The sequence below is a fragment of the Leucoraja erinacea genome, chromosome 1 (genome assembly GCF_028641065.1).
Source record: "Leucoraja erinacea ecotype New England chromosome 1, Leri_hhj_1, whole genome shotgun sequence".
Classification (NCBI taxonomy): domain Eukaryota; kingdom Metazoa; phylum Chordata; class Chondrichthyes; order Rajiformes; family Rajidae; genus Leucoraja; species Leucoraja erinaceus.
This window is the reverse complement of record NC_073377.1, coordinates 34,792,838-34,812,101: the sequence shown is the minus strand read 5'-3', so window position 1 is coordinate 34,812,101 and position 19,264 is coordinate 34,792,838. Positions and strand designations below refer to the sequence as shown.

The following is a 19,264-nucleotide window of genomic DNA, read 5'->3' as shown; positions in this document are numbered from 1 at the left end:
ATTTTCATGTTTCATAGCATGCCTCCATTCTTTTGAACGGATTGCAGAAACAAAATGAACTTCAATTTCCAGAGCCTTCCATTGCCTGATATCATTCCAAAATGTTACAAATGATGAAGTGTGGTCACCAATTTGATGTAGAAAATTGCAGATTGTGCATGGAAGGACACTGGCTTTTTTCTAAACTAGCACTATTGCAACCACACAAGAGGGCTTAGTGTCCTTGATTTATTTTAAAAGACTACTTTTAAAAATACTGCTCTCCATGTTACTTTATGAGAGTCTAAGCTCATTTTTGTGCTCTTGTAGAATGTGTAAAAATACATGCTAAGAACTTATGATTTGAAGCAGAATGTTTCCACGGCGGCTCACCATTATTATCCCTAATGTGAATTTTCAGCTGTGATGGCTTGCTCGAGTTTCTTTACTATTAAACTTAAGTGTTTTTTGTAAAAACATTTCTACTTTGATTAATTGTACAGAGACTGAGATGAGCAAGATCTGTACCCATTACGGCCATTGAGTTATACAACTCAGAAATGGTCAGTTCAGCCCAGCTTGTCTGTGCTGACTGAGGTGGCTACATGAGCTACTGCCACTTGCTTATGTTCGGCCAATATTCCTCTAAACTTTTCCTACTCGTATACATGCCAAATATTTGTTTTAATATTGTAAATGTACCTGCCCCTACCACTTCCTCTGGTAGCTTGTGATCAGCCATGGTCACAAGCTACCAGAAGCTGTGTGAAAAATATGCCCCTCTGGACCGTTTTAACTCTTCCCCTCTCACCTTAAAGAACGTATTCATAACAGTTGCAATTCTTTATTGTAGAGGTGTGTAGATACGGAGTTGCTGAGTATATAGAAAATCAAGATCGGCAGATATTTTGTATAACAGGATAGGCTATCGGATGGGAAAGTGGACCTGGCAGAGGATCAGCCATGTTGTTTATTAAATTGCAGAGCAAACATGAAAGGCTGCAAACCTGATAATTCTACTTGCCATTGTAAATCCAGTATGTATTTTTCTCTCCTCCTACTTCCCTCTTCCTTCCATCTCCCCTTCCTCTTTCCCCACCCCAAACAACTCCTACTCGTAGGATTATTATGGAATGGCGTTTCCTGCTCCAGCTACGGCACTTGCAAGCAGAGATGGAAATCTTTCAAGTAACCCATACTCGGGTGTGTTTTTAAAGATTCTTTTGCATCATTTTTTTTGTACATTTTGTCTTTTGAGTAATTTTTGTCAGTACAGTAGGTTAATTGCTTATTAGTGGAGCATACAACCTCCCTCAGTGTGCATGAGCAAAAATAATTTGTATTTCTCATTTCCAAAAGTATTTATTTAAACCTTGATTCTGTTGTCTAATTTTAAACTGCTATTCTTATAGTTCATTGTATTCAGTTAATATAGTTCAGGCATAAATGCGATCGTGTGAGTTGCTTTCTAATGTAACTATGGTAACAAGTTAATAGTAGACCTATAAATATAGGTTGATTTTTTACAGAACCATATTAAATTAAATATGATCACACATTTTAGGTGACCTTGCAAAGTTTGGCAGGGGTGACTCTGCTTCACCTGCTCCCGCAACAACCTTAGCCCAGCCTCAGCAAAATCAGACGCAAAGTCATCACACAGCTCAACAGGCCTTCTTAAACCCAGCTTTGCCACCGGGCTACAGTTACACAGGGTTACCATATTTTGCTGGAATGCCTGGAATACCTAGCACTTTCCAATATGGGCCTGCTATGTTTGTAAGTGATTTGTTACTTTAGTATCATACTGTTTATGATCACATTCAGTATCCTAAAATGTTTGAACGTTTAATAATAATTTGTGATTCTGTTTTTTGTCTCTATTTATGTAAGAGTAGATCATTGGATTTGAATGTAGTTGCAGGAAATACAGAGCACGAGTAGGAATGAGAAAAAATATTTTTTACTTTTATAAGTTGAACATCTACAGCTGGAATATTTTACAATCCAATTTGATTTGTAGTAGCTTTTACCCTGCAAAATCTGGATTTAAAGTGTTGTTTGTTCAGCATAACATTTTTCTTCCCATTCGTGTGTTAGCGTATCCAGGATTGCCATGGGAATAGGCTTCAAGTGGAATCTGTTTGATAGGTTAATGAGGACAATTACAGGGACAGAGTAGAAACAAAGGAATATAAAAGGTGTGAAATTGGAGCAGTTAGAGAAAACCAGGAATGTAAAATCTGCAAAATGCCCATCTGTGGGAAATGGACAGCTGGTCAGACTATGGGTGTAGACTTGAACCATTATTAGAGGACCTACAGTAGAAATAGATAAAGGTTTTAAAGGTTTTTTATTGTCACATGTAACAATTAAGGTACAGTGATATGCGAATTGAGATAAAGTGAGTTGCCTGAAATTTTATAAACTGATATCAAGTTTAGAAGACTGCAATGTTGCCAGATGGAAGCAGTGGTCCTCTTCCTCAAGATTCCAATGCACTAATTATAACTCATTATAACTGTGCAGAAGGTCACAAACTGATGGAGAATTAAAGTGGCAAGTAACGGGAAGCTGCCCCCGCAGACTGAAAGTGGACAATCCACAACACACTCAGGCAGTTTCGTTCTTACAAAGCACGACATTGTGATCACCGAATGCAATATGCTGTTAACTAAGAAAATGGACAAAACCAATGGTGGGTGTGACTATTTGGTCAGTCTTTTTCCGAAGGCAGGGGAAACGAGAGGCACAACTTTAAGATGAGAGGTGAGAAAGTTGTTGTGCTGGAATTGTGTTGGCCTTTCTTACTACCGATTCGACTTGCAAATGAACTTTTTGGGAATCCGGCACCAGCATTCCCAAGTCCATTGTTCCACTGATTTCTGGATTCTCTCCCCATTTAGAAAATAGTCTCCACCTTTATTCCTACCACCAAAATGCATGACCACATTTGCCATACTGCCAGGTGAGGTGGTTGGGGCAGACACTGAAAGTTTAAACGGCATTTGGACATGTGCAGATAGAAAAAGCATAAGGATGTAGACCCAATGCAGAAAATGTGGTTAGTGTAGGACATGGTGGGCAGGGGGCAGATGGGCCGAACGTACCTCTATCTGTGTTATATTGTGCACTGGGATTATGGCCAAATGACAGGCTGCTTCAGCTGGAGGAATATTAGTCCCTCAGTAATGTGAATGGAACTGAAACAAGGACCAGTGATGTCTTTTTGTTGGTTGTAAGGAATGTGCCATAAAAAGAGAATACATTTCTGGAGATGAGCATATCTGAGAGCTGCAAAGAGAATGGTCACTTTGAGAGGGAAGTCAGGGACAGAGAATATGTCTGATGATAGAATCTTGGTGGTGAAAATTGCATAATGGTCTTTTGAATCATGGATGTCTGGGTAGAAGGTGACGTCCAGGGGAACCTTCTCTGCTCTATCCAGCAGATGAGTGTGTAAGCGCAGAAGTATGGTAAATAGATGAGATGTCATTGAGGGCTCGGCAAGTGCAAAAACGCAGGCTCGGCGATAGTTTGTCTGTACACCTCCGCTCCATCCGCCTAAACCTACCTGAGCTCCCGGTTGCTAAACACTTTAACTGCCCCTCACATTCCATGCTGACCTTTCTGTCCTGGGCCTCCACTGTCAGAGTGAGACGCAATGCAAATTGGGGGAACAACATCTCATATTTCACTTGGGCAGATTTCTCCCCAGCGGTATGAATATTGATTTCTCTAACTTGAAATAACCCTTGCTTTCCCTCTCACTCCATCCCTTCCCCTTCCTAGTTCTCCGACCAGTCTGACTGTTCCCCTGATTAAATATTATCTCTATGCTTCGTTGTCACCTTCTAGGTAACAATGATCTATTCTACATTTTTTTAATCTTAATCCCCTTTGTCTCGTTTTCATATACTTTACCCGTCCTTATATCTGTGTCTCCTTCTCCCCTGACTTTCAGTCTGAAGAAGGGTCTCGACCCAAAGCGTCACCCATTCCTTCCATCCAGAGATGCTGCCTGTCCCGCTGAGTTACTCCAGCATTTTGTGTCTTATCTCGGTGTAAACCAGCATCTGCTGTTCCTTCCTACAAATTGAGGGATCTGTCAGCTATAGCTGAGTGATATCCACAATAGTCAGTTACTCATCTCAGAACTGACCATTTCTGTTGAAGTTCATAGTATTGGCTTTGTTTCTCTCGGTTGGCATGCCCCAGAAGGCATTCACTTCAACTCTGAATTTTGCAGCTTCATATTCTGTCAATTTCTTCCCTCCCTCAGCTTTTGTCCCCACCTCACAGACCATCGCTCATCCCAGAAAGGATTCTTAAATTGGTTAATCTTTGATTAAATAGTGCTGGAAACAAAATTTATTTTAATTTACTTGACTCCTGGCATACAACTAGCAAAAAAAATAACTAGACTGACCAGGCGCAAGAGGACACAGGAAAGTCCATGTAAATATTGTCACATAAAATTCATTGAGATGAATTTGCTACATTTAGACCAATGGTCCTTGTGATGATATGCAAAGTTTTTTCTGTTGGGAATCTATGGAGTTGCTTTTCAAATACAAGCTATATGTTTAGAAAGGTCCTGTTCAAGTTTTCTGCAGTACTCCTAACTTGTAAAATTGAATTCATGTTACTGTAAAATATAGCCTAAACTCGTATTTTTGGCGAGTGTAATTTGAGTTCTCTCAGGCGATTGTTTAAAGTAACAAAAATAACCAAATTTGTTTCTGTACATTTTCTTAAAAATGTGTTTCTTTTGTAGTATTGTTAAAGCTTTTACTGTTGCATTTTCAATTTAAGGGACTGAAAATGTCTTAAATGCTTTCATAGGTTCCTCCAGCATCGGCTAAACAGAGCATGAATATGAACACAGCTTCAGCGTCTTTTCCACAAGCATCCAGCTATGGACAGCATGGATATGGAACAGGTAATTCAAGATGTTTAGACAAATGGAAGACAAGTTACTTGGTCTCATTGCTGGAGCAGCATGAGTGCTGCACACCTTTGTCCAATTTCCCAACTTTCTCTATTGACCAGGAATATTGAAGCCTATTCCTACAGGGTTTCTCAATGGCATTGAGATAAATAACCTGATAGTCGGTCCTCTTCAGATAACTGTTAGAAAGCACACCCGCAGAAATGTGGAGCTGCTGTTCTTAAAAGTATTACCTTTTATACCCACCTGAGGGGGAAGGCCTGTCCTTATTTAATGTTTCATCCAATAAAGCATGTCTTCATTTGGAGAATATTCCATGTGTTCTACCTTTCGATCATGTTCTTCAGTCAGGTCTGTTCTGAGGCTAAAGTTCTAAAATGTTTTAAAAATGTTTGTTCCTGTAGCTCTTCTAGTGACAGATTTTTATATCATTTCAAGGATCCCTCCTTTAGTCACTATGATTGAAGACAGGGATTCGGGAGATAATCTAATCGCATTCACGTCCATTAACCAACCGGCAGGTAGGCTCTAAACCAACGTCTAGCAGAGATCTAGCTTCTTCAGTTCCTCTTCTACGGAACCAGTCTTCAGTTCCACTTCTACAGAACCAGTTCTTCAGGCAGTAATCTCTCACAGATCCAGCCCAATCTTCTGTCCCTCTTCTATGGGACCAATCTTCTACCTCCTGGCTGTAAGGTAGCTTTCAACTCTAGATCTAGTGACAGATTTTTATATCGTTTCAAGGGTTCCTCCTTTAGTCACTTTGATTGAAGACAGGGGTTCGGGAGATAATCGATACGCATTCACGAGCTCTCCACGAGACATTCAATGCCGACAAAAGATAAATCTTCCAAACAGTCTCTTAATTAATAGTTTCTTTATTGTAGTAGTAAAAACAGTAAGATATTCATCCAAACTTCTTCTTGTTTAAGTACATTTTGATCTTACTCGTGGTCAAACTCATGCATGGTCGAAAGCTGTGACCTTTCCCCCATGCTTCTTCAAACTAAACTAAAACTACTAGGGAGTCTGAGCCAGAATCCCAGCCGCAAACACGCCTCAGATTACGTATAAATCCCACCCACATAATTACAGGCAGATAAAATTTAAAGGTAACTGATTATTGTTATAACATACTAAGTTAGGCTAAATGGCTACTACATACCGGCCCCTAATTGTTCTGAGTATATAACAAGGCAATTACTAATAGATATTAAAAATAAGTAGCTACAAAAGCTTAACATATATCAAAAAAAAAAAAAATAACATGCATTATATATCAGCATTCAGACTTCTTTAGCGATTCTTCCATTTTCACTTTTGCCTTATAGAAGCAAGCATAACTTAGTTGTTGGTCTTATTAAAACATTAGTTGTACCATGCGCAACAAACCTTTAACATCAGGCATGATACCCAGTATATAGTCCAAAACACAAAAGTCCAAAATTTTGACAACAGAAAACTTCTTCCTCCATGTCCAATCAATTCATGGATATGTCGTAACAATAGTGTTGACATGTGAAAATCCTTCGAGAGAATAATAGGATTGCTAGCAATAACGTTCACTGTGATGTTTTGTTTAATTTCTGGATCATTAGCAGAGATTTCAAATCCTAGCTCAAGCTTTGGCCATTCTCTGTCTGCCCTACAGAGAAATTCCGGTCCATTGATCCATCTCTTGTTGCTTAAGAAGTGGTCTGCTGTTAGTCCTCTAGAAGCTTCATCTGCAGGATTTTCCTTTGTGTTAATATATTTCCATTGTGAAACATTAGTAGCTCCCAATACAAAAGAGATTCTGTTTGCTACAAATGTCAAAAAATATTTGTTCTCATTGAAGTATTTAAGCACCGTAGTACTATCAGTTCAGAAGATAGATTCTTCCAGTTGTAGTTTTTGCAGCATTATGTTAACTATAACAGCTAAGACTGCAGCGGTAAGTTCCATTCTGGGAATTGTCATTTGCTTCAATGGTGCCACTCTGGCCTTTCCCATTATGAATGCAACATGTACTTCTTTGTTATCATTTTCCAGTCATAGATATGAAACAATACAGTAGCCACTTTCACTGGCATCCGAGAAATGATGCAGCTGTGCATTTCTAATCTTACCAAAGCTTGTAGGCTTCATGCACCGGTCCACTTTGAATTCTGAGATCTTGTTAAGATCTGACAACCATTCTGTCCATTGGTGAGAGGAAGTTTGCGTTATACTCTCATCCCATCCAAGCGTTTCAATAGACAATAGGTGCAGGAGTAGGCCATTCAGCCCTTTGAGCCAGCACCGCCATTCAATGTGATCATGGCTGATCATCCCCAATCAGTACCCCATTCCTGCCTTCTCCTTTTTCCTTACAAAGATCCTGCAAAATCAACTTGGGTGGCAGTAAACAGAACCAATCACGGATAGGATACCCCTTCTAGTACATGGTCGCTCTTGAATCGTGATTCTGAACTTGAACACATCCGTTTCAATGCACCAGTGCAGTTCCAATGCTTTTTCCATTGGCAAATTGTCTGTCCAAATCCAACTCCCTGATCTCCTTGGCTCTATCATCTGGTGGAATGCTTTCCAATACAACACGGCTATTGCCGATCCACTTGGAAAGCGTGAATCCTCCCTTATTCCAGAGGGAAGTTGGATGTTTTGCCATTTGAATTGCTTCCTGCTCTGTTGACATGGATTTTAAGCAATCATTCACATAGAAATTATTCTTCACAGTGGTTATCACTTCTTCTGGAAAGTGACCTTTATTATCCTCTGCGGTCTTTAATGCAAAGTTGGCACAACTTGGTGATGACACTGCTCCAAAGAGATGTACCTTCATCCGGTATTCAACAAGATCTTGTTGTGCATCCCCATCAGGCCACCATAAGAATCGCAAGTAGTCAATGTGTTTTTCTGATACTTTGACGATGAAACATCACTTTGATATCAGCCATCAAAGCAATTGGTTCTTGTCTAAATTTAATGAGAACTCCAATGAGTGAGTTGGTAAGGTCTGGACCTTGCAGAAGTTGACAGTTAAGTGATGTTCCTTTGAAGACTGCAGCACAATCAAAGACCACCCTCAAGGTCCCTTTCTTTGAGTGATACACCCCATGGTGCGGAATATACCAATGCTCTCTTCCACCCCGATTCAGTTGGTTTGTTGGTACAATTTCGGCATAATCATTGTCCATCATATCCTTTAGGAAAGACGTATATTCCTCATGAAATGTCGTATTCTTGCCAAACTTGCGTTTCAGATTCTGTGTGTGTTGGTCTGCCATACGACAATTATTTGGCAGACTAACGCTTTCTTGTTTGAAAGGTAAGTCCAGACAATAGTGTCTGTCTATCATCTTTACTGAGTAGTTCATAATATCCAAGAACTTTAACTCTTCCCTGGACATTTCTTCAGATTCCTTACTGGTACTTTCATTGAAGTCATGATTGTATTGCTTGATCAATAGCTTTACCAATTTACCAGTAGATATTTGATTAACAGCAGCAGCAGCAGGGTAGTTCTTCTGGTTCCTGCTTTCGTTGTTCCTTCTCAAGGAGCCATAGATAACCCATCCTAGTAGGGTTTTCACAGCAAACGGTCCATCCCTTTGGCTCCTCACAGTTTGTACAGATTCCAATGCCTTCAAAGCATTTGTTCCGATAAATAGTTCAACACCAGGATTTATTTTAGGTATCTTGACATCCTTCAAGTAAGGCCATTGTCTCAAGTCCTCATGTCTGGGTATATTTTGATGACTAACCGGCATGGTCTCATGTGTAAACACCTCGGATATTGGTATAAAATTGTCTTCATCCAGACTAGATATTTCCATACTTGTAATGTAATGACTATCACAGGATTTCTCCTCATTCATGGTACGCAATAGAATCTTAGTCTTTTCTCCTGTGATGTCCCGCCTTCTCATCAAGCTTTCTGTACAAAAGGTAGCCGAACTTGCATGATCCAAAAATTCATATGTATTCCCCTTGCTATTCCTTACCTGTACTGGTAAGATAGAGTAGATACAGGTTTCTACCCCGGCCCCAATATGGGCAGTTATCTGAGGTGAGGTGACAGCATCATTAGTAGCTGGCTTCTCCTCCTGTTCTATTTGCTCTGGCTTCTGCTGTTCAGTGTGAAGTGCTTCAGGGTGATCTTGCTTGCACTTATCGCAGTTATAGGAGTCCAGAACCTGAGTCCACAGTTTAAGAATAAGGGGTAAGCCATTTAGAACGGAGACGATGAAACACTTTTTCTCACAGATTTGTGAATCTGTGGAATTCTGTGCCTCAGAGGGCGGTGGAGGCGGGTTCTCTGGATACATTCAAGAGAGAGCTAGATAGCACTTTTAAAGATAACGGAGTCAGGGGATATGGGGAGAAGGCAGTAATGGGGTATTGATTGGGGATGATGATCGCATTGAATGGCAAACTCCTGCACCTATTGTCTATTGTCTATTATAGGACTCTTACAGTCTTTAACCTTGTGTCCTTTTTTCAAACATCCAAAACAGATTCCCTTCTCCTTTAAGAAATCCATCTTTTCTTTATATTCCTTCTTGAATTTCTGACACCACCTTATTGTCATGTGACCAATTCGTTACATGACAAGCAGAACCATCTTGGCTTAAGTAGATGTATCTCCTTCCTTTCGCCTTTCGTTTCTACAGGTATTACAGCGGTAGCAAAACTACTTCTCTTGGGTCCTGATCTTCGTTTTGTTTTAGGAAAGGTAGAACCTTTGACAGTTGCGATTGGTTCAGGATCTTGAATACACCCATAGCGTAAATTTGACATGAACCGTACTTCCTTTTATATGAAGTTCACCAGATCAGGAAGCATGGCCTCTCGATTCTCATTTTCCTCTAACAGACTTGCTTTATCCCTCCACTTTTCTCTAAGTCTATAGGGCAGTTTTAGAGTGATAATTTTCACATTGCTAACTACATTCATTTCTTGCATGTGGTTGAGATGTTTCATCGAGCCACAAAAACTTCTAAGAAATATCGCAAACTCCCGCAATGCTTTCGCCACTTCTGGCTTGATAGCTGTTCAAGCATAGGTCTTCTTCGTGTATGTATTGGCGATCTGGTGCTCGTTATCAAAGTGTTCTCGAAGCAATTCTCTTGTCTTTCGATAGCCCTCACCGGCAGGCGACTTCCGACAACTTGCAACAAGCTCCTTTGGATCTCCGCTTGTGTAGTACTTCAGATATTGTAAACTATTTTCATCATCAGTAGTTTTCCTCTCCACTCCTCTCTCAAACTGGTCTGTGAAAGTCTCACATCGCAAGGGATTACCATCGTACTTAGCCATTTCATTTGTGGTAATGTAGAAGAGATGTTATGTTGAGCTAGAGACTCGCTAATTCTCATTTGATTCCACATCAAATCACAAACGGGATACTGAGTTGGAATCACAGACTTCTTCTCTAAATCCCTCCTTGGACTTGGAGGAACAGTAAACGGGCCTCTGAGAAGAATCGCCTGTCTGGATAAGTTTTGTCACGAGTCCCTTGGCTAGCTGTTCTTCCCAGGCTAGGCCTCAATGTGTCATGAACAGGCACCCGCCAATCATGGCTTGCTCGAGCCTGTGTATCAGCGCTGAGTTGGGTAGGTCTTAATACGAGTCTTAACAGATGGTCCAAAGGTTTTTTGCTTCGGTTTAACCACCTGTTGTTGAGATGGAGCTTCATCGACCATCCACTTACTCAGCGCTAGCTTTGAATGGTATTACCAGTCTTCCTCTGGTGGCTGTAGATTTAATTCAACTGCTGTTTCTCTTTGAGCAGTTCCTTTTCTCAAAAGAGAGCTCACCCCATCAGATACTTTAGAGCCGCCTCTTGAACCTTGGCACTCCAGTATCTCAATCTCCGTCCTGGCTTCTTCCAACTTTGTATCCAGTTCCAACTGTTCCTTCTCTCTCTTTAGCTGCCTTCTTTGTTCCTCAACCTCTCTCTTCGTCTGTTCCACACGTGCCTCGGCCTCTCTCTTCATCTGTTCCAACTGTACTTCCTGTGCTTCAATCTCATGCTTTCTCGCCAAGGCGGCGACACGTAGCGAAAGAGCATCTGTAGTTGCTTCAGCTTCCATACGAGCAGAGGCTCTTGAATTTGAACTGGCTTCAGAACCAGACTTGTGTCTTGATCTTCGTGTAGAGACGTTTGAGATACTATCTTGTTGAGTAGTATTTCCTGCTACAGCACACGCGGTCCTTTGTTCAGCTTCAGCTAACCCTCTCTTCACATCTTCCATAAAATCATCAAATAACTTCACTTTTTCTGGGTGTGTCTTTCGAGTTCTTCCTGAGGCAGCTGTGAATCCAGCAGTGTTTTTTGTTTATCCAACATCTATACCGAGGCTGAATAATTGCTCCTGATTAGATTGCACCGTCTTCACATTTTCATCTGATTCCATTAGTTTCTTCAAGATTTCAATTTTCTTGATCATCTGCTTCCATAACTTGTCTCTCCATCTGGCATTTCTCCAGAAATGCAACTCTGGCCTTTTCGGTGGGCTTCTTTGTTCGTTGGCCTGATCGTCTCTGTTCCGGCCCTTCTTCACCTGGCTTACTTGTTGAAGATTCCATGGCTCCCTCTGGTGGCGCTCCTTTGCCTGCCTTACCTGCTTCATCTGGCTCCAGATTAAGCAGATTGCCAAATCTGCTAATTGGACAAACAGGACCTCTTCAGTTTGCTTCTGACATTATCGATAAACATTCTGGTGAGTGTTCCAAAACAAACCCCGAAAGTAATCCAAAACAAAACTGGACTTTCAGAAAACATCCAATTATTTTCGAAGTATAGAAGTGACTTCACTTCAGAAAGAATGTATCATCTCAACTTCAAAACATACCAAGGGCAGCAACTGGATTCCAGTTTAAAGCCCCTGACCCACTTAGGAGACCTAAACAGCAACCTCTGGTGACCTTGGCCACCACCCAAGGTTTCCATGAAGTCACAGGAGGTTTTGGTCACTCTCCTTAATTGTCGAAAGTGGTTTTCGCGTGGTCGAGGCTTCATCTAGGTTGCTGCTATTTTTTCACCATGTTTAAAACCGGCCTCGACTATAAATAGGTTGCCATTTTAAAAATCGATAATTTTTTAGTCGCAGGTCTAGTCGAAGCCGGTTTTCTTCATAGTCGAGGAAGGTTTTCAACATGTGCGTGGGAGGTGGTAGGAGGTTGCAGGTCACCTCGACCTTGATTTTTTTTTTTCGAGTGGTGGTCAAGGTCACCAGAGGTTGCTGTTTAGGTCTCCTAAGTGGGACAGGGGCTTTACTCGCACTTGGCTGCCTTCCCAAACTTAGCAGAACTTGCTTCTGATACTTCTCTAGACTCTTTATCGGAGCCTGTAATTTTACCTTAAATGCGACGAAACAGTCGAACATTTCACAGTATCTTGTTAAGAAGCCGTTCTAATTAAAGCGTTCCAGCTTTCAAATTTACAGCATAATACAATAGCTGTTGTACTCTCGCTCTCGATCAGTGAAGTTTTCAAACTTCAGATAAGTCACGTGGCTGTCCATTAATCTACCGACAGGTAGGCTGTAAATCTATCTCTAGCAGTGATTGGTTTACATAGAAACATAGAAAATAGGTGCAGGAGTAGGCCATTCGGCCCTTCGAGCCTGCACCGCCATTCAATATGATCATGGCTGATCATCCAACTCAGTATCCTGTACCTGCCTTCTCTCCATACTCCCTGATCCCTTTAGCCACAAGGGCCGCATCTAACTCCCTCTTAAATATAGCCAATGAACTGGCCTCAACTGCTTAAGGAGCGGTGATCTAGCTTCTTCAGTTCCTCTTGTACGGAACCAGTCTTCAGTTCCACTTCTACAGAACCAGTTCTTCTGGCAGTAATCTCTCACAGAGACCCAGCCCAATCTTTTGTCCCTCTTCTATGGGACCAATCTTCTACCTCCTGGCTGTAAAGTAGCTTTTGACTCTAGATCTAGTGACAGATTTTTATATCATTTCATGGGTTCCTCCTTTAGTCACTATGATTGAAGAGAGGGGTTCAGGAGATAATCGATACACATTCACGAGCTCTCCTCGAGACATTCAATGCCGATGAAAGATAAATCTTCCAAACAGTCTCTTAATTAATAGTTTCTTTATTGTAATAGTAAAAACAGTAAGATTTTCATCCAAACTTCTTCTTGTTTAAGTACATTTTGATCTTACTCGTGTTCAAACTCGTGCATGATCGAAAGCTGTGCCTTCTCCCCCATGCTTCTTCAAACTAAACTAAAACTACTAGGGAGTCCGCGCCACAATCCCAGCTGCAAACACGCCTCAGATTACGTATAAATCCCACCCACATAATTACAGGCAGATAGAATTTAAAGGTAACTGGTTATAGTTATAACATACTGTTAAGCTAATTGGCTACTACAGCTTTGAAGATGTGAAAATTGAGAGCATATTTTGTAAGGCTAGATATACTTCATAATTGAAATGGAATTCTCTCTATTAATGTCCCATTATCTCATTAAAAATATTGCTTGTGAAATCATATCTACGCACATGCCGGGTGTACAGGAGGATAGAAGAGCATAGGAAATTGCTGACTTGGTGTAGTAAAAATGCGAGGAGAATAGTAATAGATGAGCAGACAAATGGAAGGTAAATGTTAATGCCGCAAAGTGTAGACTCTTGCATTTTGGTAGGAAGAGTGAGGAGATACAATGTAAACAGAGCACATAATCCAAAAGGAGCATAAGCACAAATTTGAGCGTATAATTCATATATTTAATACTTTGTAAATATGGCAGCGAGGAAGTCATGGTGAACCTTTATAAACGCCTATTTTGATCACTGTTATTGAATTCTGGTGCCACGCTTTGGAAAAGATCTGAAAGAGAATAGAGGTGAAATTTACTACTATGATGAGGAACTTCAGTTGTGTAAATGATGAACCTGGTTGACCTCCTTGGAATAGAGGAGGATGGAAGGGATCTGACAGAAGAATTGAAAGTTATGAAGGATGTTGAGGAGAAACTGTTCTCATTGACAGGGATATCAAAAACCTCAGCACATATAATGATCATGCAGGATAATGACGATTAGCGCAGGAAGGGAGTGATTAGAGTTTCCACTGCACCATCACACACATTTGTGGAGGCAGAATTAATTTTGGAGATGTAGCTAGATAAACATTTATAAATAGGATTTGTAGGGCTATGGTAAGTATTGGGGTGGAACTATCTGGATTGTTTTTGCATTGAACATGGTGGAGTAGCTCCCCTCTTTGCTGTAACTGAATAGGTTGTTGCTGTAACTGAAAGGATGTTGGACATCTGCCTCAATGTACATGATAAGATGAGAAATTTTTATATGAAAACCCTAAGCATTTATTGTTTTTTACACAATTGCCATTGTGTTTTTTTGTTTCCAGAACTAATTTTTGGCAAAGTAACTTTGGGAATCCAAGTATAACGCTGGTGGTTGAGCTTTCGCGAGATCTTGTTTTAAACAATACAAGATAATAGCTAATGCTCATCTCCAGCACTATACTCAGTGGAAAGGACGGTCCATTTGAGTCTGAGGATAATGAAAGGAGATTTAGATTGATACTTTAGACCTAGCCGTGTTGACTCCATGTTGTTAAAAGCAGTTTGTCATTTTGGAATGTGAGATCTGATTTAAGTGACAGCATATTGCCTTGTCCTATATTTAATAGACTTTAGCCCTTGTTAAGAAGTGCTTAATGTCATCGAGGAAATAATGGCATATTATAACAAATATAAAGGAGCTGGAAAACTGATTACAATAAATGAGGCAGATTTGAATTTAGTGGCAACATTAAAATATTTTCGGAATGATGACCATTTAGCTTATCTTTCTACTTTATTTAACCGACATGACCTGTTAGTTATTGCTAAAATGTTCACGGGAGCTCCATAACGTAGCTTCAGCCTAATTTGATTATTGCTAAGTGAATATATGGACTGTGATCAAAACTCAAATCTATTCCTATGGTGTTTGCGTTGGATTTTGCTTGAAATTCTAATGGTTAAAATGTCGTTTTGGGTATGGATAAGGTCGTTTTTCTTCTGCTCAGTATATTCCGTTCTTTGAACATTTACAAGTAGTTTAATTCTTGAATTCAAGTTTATTTTTATAACATTTTCAGAATTGTCCATTTTCAAAAAAGGACGCATGTGGTATTAGAGAATATTTGGTATCCATATCTGCAGTGGTACTATGTACTGGGGAGAACAAAAAAATATAGCAACGCAGCAAGAAAGGCTGTAACAGCAGGGATTCTATAGTCTAACTTTGTTCTAGCAGGTTATGATGAATTAAACCAAGGGTCTGGAGCTGGAGATTACAGCAAAGGTGCCTATAGCGGGTCTACTCAAGCACAAACCAAATCATCCACAGCTGGACCAGGGAAAGGTAAGAGCTTTGGGTCAGTTCCATTGAGTGTAGTAAGGCTCCTTCATACTTATGTAATGTATTATACACCATAGAATCATACAGGCCTTTTGGCCCACCTCTTCCACACTGACCAGTGGACACCCATCCATATTAATCTCATCTTCTCACACTAGGCCCATAGCATTCTGTGCCAAGGTAATTTAAGTGCTTGTCTAAATTAAATGTTAGCGACTCTCTCCAGCAGTTCATTCCAGGTACTTTCCACTCCCTGGGAATAGTTTTGCTCTAATGAATAGAGAATGACTTGGCCATCACCATTCACTGCATCCTGAAGTAATAGGTGATATTGAGGTTAATTGCTATTTTAGTTAGGTCATACGAATAAAGCTCTGGGAGCCCAAAATGTACTTGAACATGAGAAACAATTATTGTTGCTTTTCAGCATATCTTTTTATGCAAGTTCTTGTCAAAACCAAGAATATTTCTGTGCCTCTTGACAGCTAAAGCAGTATCATTACGCTGCGCCATCTACATCAGGCGTGTCACATTTTATCATAACCAGCAGTCAACTTGTTATTGGGGGGAAGGAAAGTATATAAGATGCAACTGTTGACTAAGAAAAGGGGAGATGAGCTAATTTCAGCTTTTAATAAGTTCAGCTGGCCATTCTTACGGATCTGATATTTAAAAATTGGTTGAAGATCACATCATAGAAACATAGAAAATAGGTGCAGGAGGAGGCGATTCGGCCCTTTGAGCAGAGAAGGCTATTGTAGAAGGCTATTGTAGTGTCATGGCAGAGAAGGCTATTGTAGTGTCATGGCAGAGAAGGCTATTGTAATGTCCTACGTTGCCTCTATAATGTACTGTGGTGAGAGATTTTTTTCAATAGGTGTAAAAAGAAATATAATGGAAAGAGAAGGAAAATATTAGTTTATTCTTGAGTCAGTTATTCTGTTTACCAAGTATTGAACAGTTGTGCAGAGCACCGGTCTTCAAGGAACATGTGCCTATCTACGTTGTACAGTAGGATGGACTAACTGAGTTTACTTAACTGAAATCAATATTGCCTTTAATGGTTTGAGGTAGGATGTTGCTTTCCACATTGTCATAACTTTTTTTTAAAAATCTGCACACGTACATGACTGAGTTGGGTTGTGCTTGACCCAACCCATGCCGTCTCTCTAAACATATATACACCCCAGGTCTGCCCCCAATAATCTCATGATCTCATTTGCCCACTGCAGCCCTCATGGATTTCATTGTACTGAAGATCACTACTTTGTGGCCCTGCCACAAGGTAGGAGAGAGCTGTAAAATGCCAAGCGGGTCTCTGGTAGTGAAACCTAACTCTCAAAACCACCCCCCTAGGCCTTTGGCAGCTCACTGGCTTCAGGTATTTTCACTGTTTTAACAACAAGCTCTATTAATCTGCTATCAAATAGTTCAGAAATCTTGCTGGTTTGGCATCTGGCTCATGAGGTGATGTTTGCCATTTTCACTCTCTGGGACACTTGTTCGTGCATTTGTGGTTGGAAATGTAAGTGTCCCATTTTAACCTGTTCAGTGCCACCGCCGAGTATACACGGGTCGTAGCCAATAGTGAAAAGAAACTTGGCAGTGAACAGGTTAAAGAGGTCATTGGGCTGTTAGGGATCCAGATATCAGATGCATCCGATTCCTTGAATCAATACAATGCCGCCCGCATTGCCACTTAACTGAGTCCAGCAATCGGGTAGGAGATGGGACATGCTGACATATTTTGAGGATTTTTAGAGGCTTTCTGACCAAGTAGGGAGGGTGCTGAAGATGAACATTTACAGGCAGATAGGCAACAGTTTCCTATTGTAATGATCACTTCTGTAATGAGTAATAACATGTGTGCTTTATAATTTCTTGGCTTATTTACAGACTGTGAAGAGGATTTTTCTTTTGAAATATATTTTTGTCAACTACATGAAAATACATTATTTAATGATTTTGCTTCAATTTAGTCACGTGAAGATTGCAGTTTTCACTTATGGATGCATTTTATGTTGCAGGTATTTCAGTGAACTCCAGTAACATTGGTGTGCCTGATCTGACTGGCTCAGTGTACAAGACTCAGGTGAATAAATTATTTTTTTCTGATTGTTCTATTGCCTGGCTTCTCAGCCCTTTGGCTGTTTTTTCCTTGGGAAGTTGAAACTTGCTTTCTATCCTTTTAGAGAGAAGCTCTTCATCTATGACATAAATTAGGGAATTTGGAATTGGCACAGATTTTTCAAAGAGCTTTGGACTTGGATAACACGCAACAAAAGCTTTTCACTCTACCTCGGTACACATGACAATAAACTAAACTGAACTTGCACTCCAAGATCCCACTACAATCAATGTTCCTATGGGTCATGCCACTTAGTTTACTTTCTTGTTGCACTTGACCTCCCAAACTGCATGACCTGGCGCTCGTGCAGACTAAATAATATCTGCTTTTCTCCACCCAAAATTCCAGTTGATCTACATCCTGCTATTTTCCTTTTACAACTTTCCTTGCTATTCACAACTCTACCAATTCTTGTCTGCAACCTTGCTAATCAGATGGTAATGGGATCTCTGTATAATATATATTAATGATTTGGATGAAAATGTAGGTGGTCTCCTCAAAAATATGTCCCTTAGTGGTAGAAATAGTGATGATGGGAAGAAAGAAGATGGCTCTGATGCCAAGGACATATTTTTGGTCTGTTTTTTACTTCAAGAAGGCGCTCGAATATATTAGAAGTTGGTAATCTGAGGAGAACAGGAAATTATTGCAAGCGGTGTTGGTAGAGTGCCAAGAATTAGAGGACATGGTGAATTATATCACACAGAATTAACATGATTGTATGAAAGGGTCGTGGTTTATATATCATTGTTTTAGGGGATATAACCAACAGTTTTGTTAAAGGAGAGCCAGTGCATGCAGTATGTATTAAATAAGTTGTATGGTAAAAGGTTAGAGCTGTAGGTAATAAATTAGCATGGTCCGGGGACTGCTAAAGGCAAAAGATCAGGGAGAGTAAGCAGTTTATTTATTGGATTGGCAGGCTGCAGATGGGATGCCATGTGGATCAGTGCTAAGCTTCAGTTTTGCAAAATATTTTAATGTCGATGATATATACTGATAGAATATCTCTACATAGAGAAGTAGGCTGTGAAGAGACTACAAAGTGTTAAATAATTGTGTAAGAATGAGGCCTTACATTTAAAACATGGCAATAATTTTCAATGAAGCCTGCGAATGTGAATCCTACATACAAGTAAGGAATATTGTGTTTTACATTTTGTGTGGGCCTATTTTCTTGGAAGTGACATTCTCGGTGCCTCAAGAAATGCACTACTCCTTTCTATTTGTCAAACAATTAAGTATTAGATATGTGCAATAGAATAACTACCTAGTATTGGATATCAATTATGACAAAGATTACCTATGCTGACAGTAAAACTAGAGGATTGTAAAAAATAATTTCAATTCAATTCAATTTAATTGTCATTTGGACCCCTTGAGGTCCAAACGAAATGCCGTTTCTGCAGCCATACATTACAAACAAATAGACCCAAGACACAACATAATTTACATTTTACATAAACAAACATCCATCACATCGCTGTGATGGAAGGCCAAAAAAACTTATCTTCTCCACTCACTGCCCCCCCCCCCTTTCCCCCCCCCCCCCCCCCCCCCCCCCCCATGTCAGAGTCAAAGTCAAAGCCCCGGCTGGCGATGGCGATTGTCCCGCGGCCATTAAAGCCACGCCGGGTGATGCAAGGTCGCACACCGGGTCTTGGTGTTAGAGCCCCCGACGTGCGCTCGCAGAGTCCCGCGGCCATTCCAAGCCGCGCGGGGCGGTGATGTCAGGCCCCGCTCCAGGAGCTCTTCAACCCCGCAACTCGGGCGGGAGAAGTCGCCGTTGCAGGAGCCCTGAAAAGCGGGCTCCCTCCAGG

General features: G+C 40.5%; 1 protein-coding gene across 3 annotated transcripts in view; it reads left to right on the top strand.

Annotated features, from left to right (window-relative positions):
• The window catches only part of ubap2a (ubiquitin associated protein 2a), a 110,860-nt gene that overhangs the window by 80,277 nt on the left and 11,319 nt on the right, over positions 1-19,264 (top strand). For 2 of the 3 annotated variants that reach the window (XM_055632592.1, XM_055632582.1), the window contains exons 22-26: positions 1,101-1,182; positions 1,544-1,758; positions 4,825-4,921; positions 15,209-15,319; positions 17,344-17,408. In XM_055632592.1, the coding sequence (XP_055488567.1) occupies positions 1,101-1,182; positions 1,544-1,758; positions 4,825-4,921; positions 15,209-15,319; positions 17,344-17,408 (570 nt within the window). The remainder of the gene's footprint in view (positions 1-1,100; positions 1,183-1,543; positions 1,759-4,824; positions 4,922-15,208; positions 15,320-17,343; positions 17,409-19,264) is intronic. The other variant, XM_055632600.1, reaches the window with a different exon arrangement.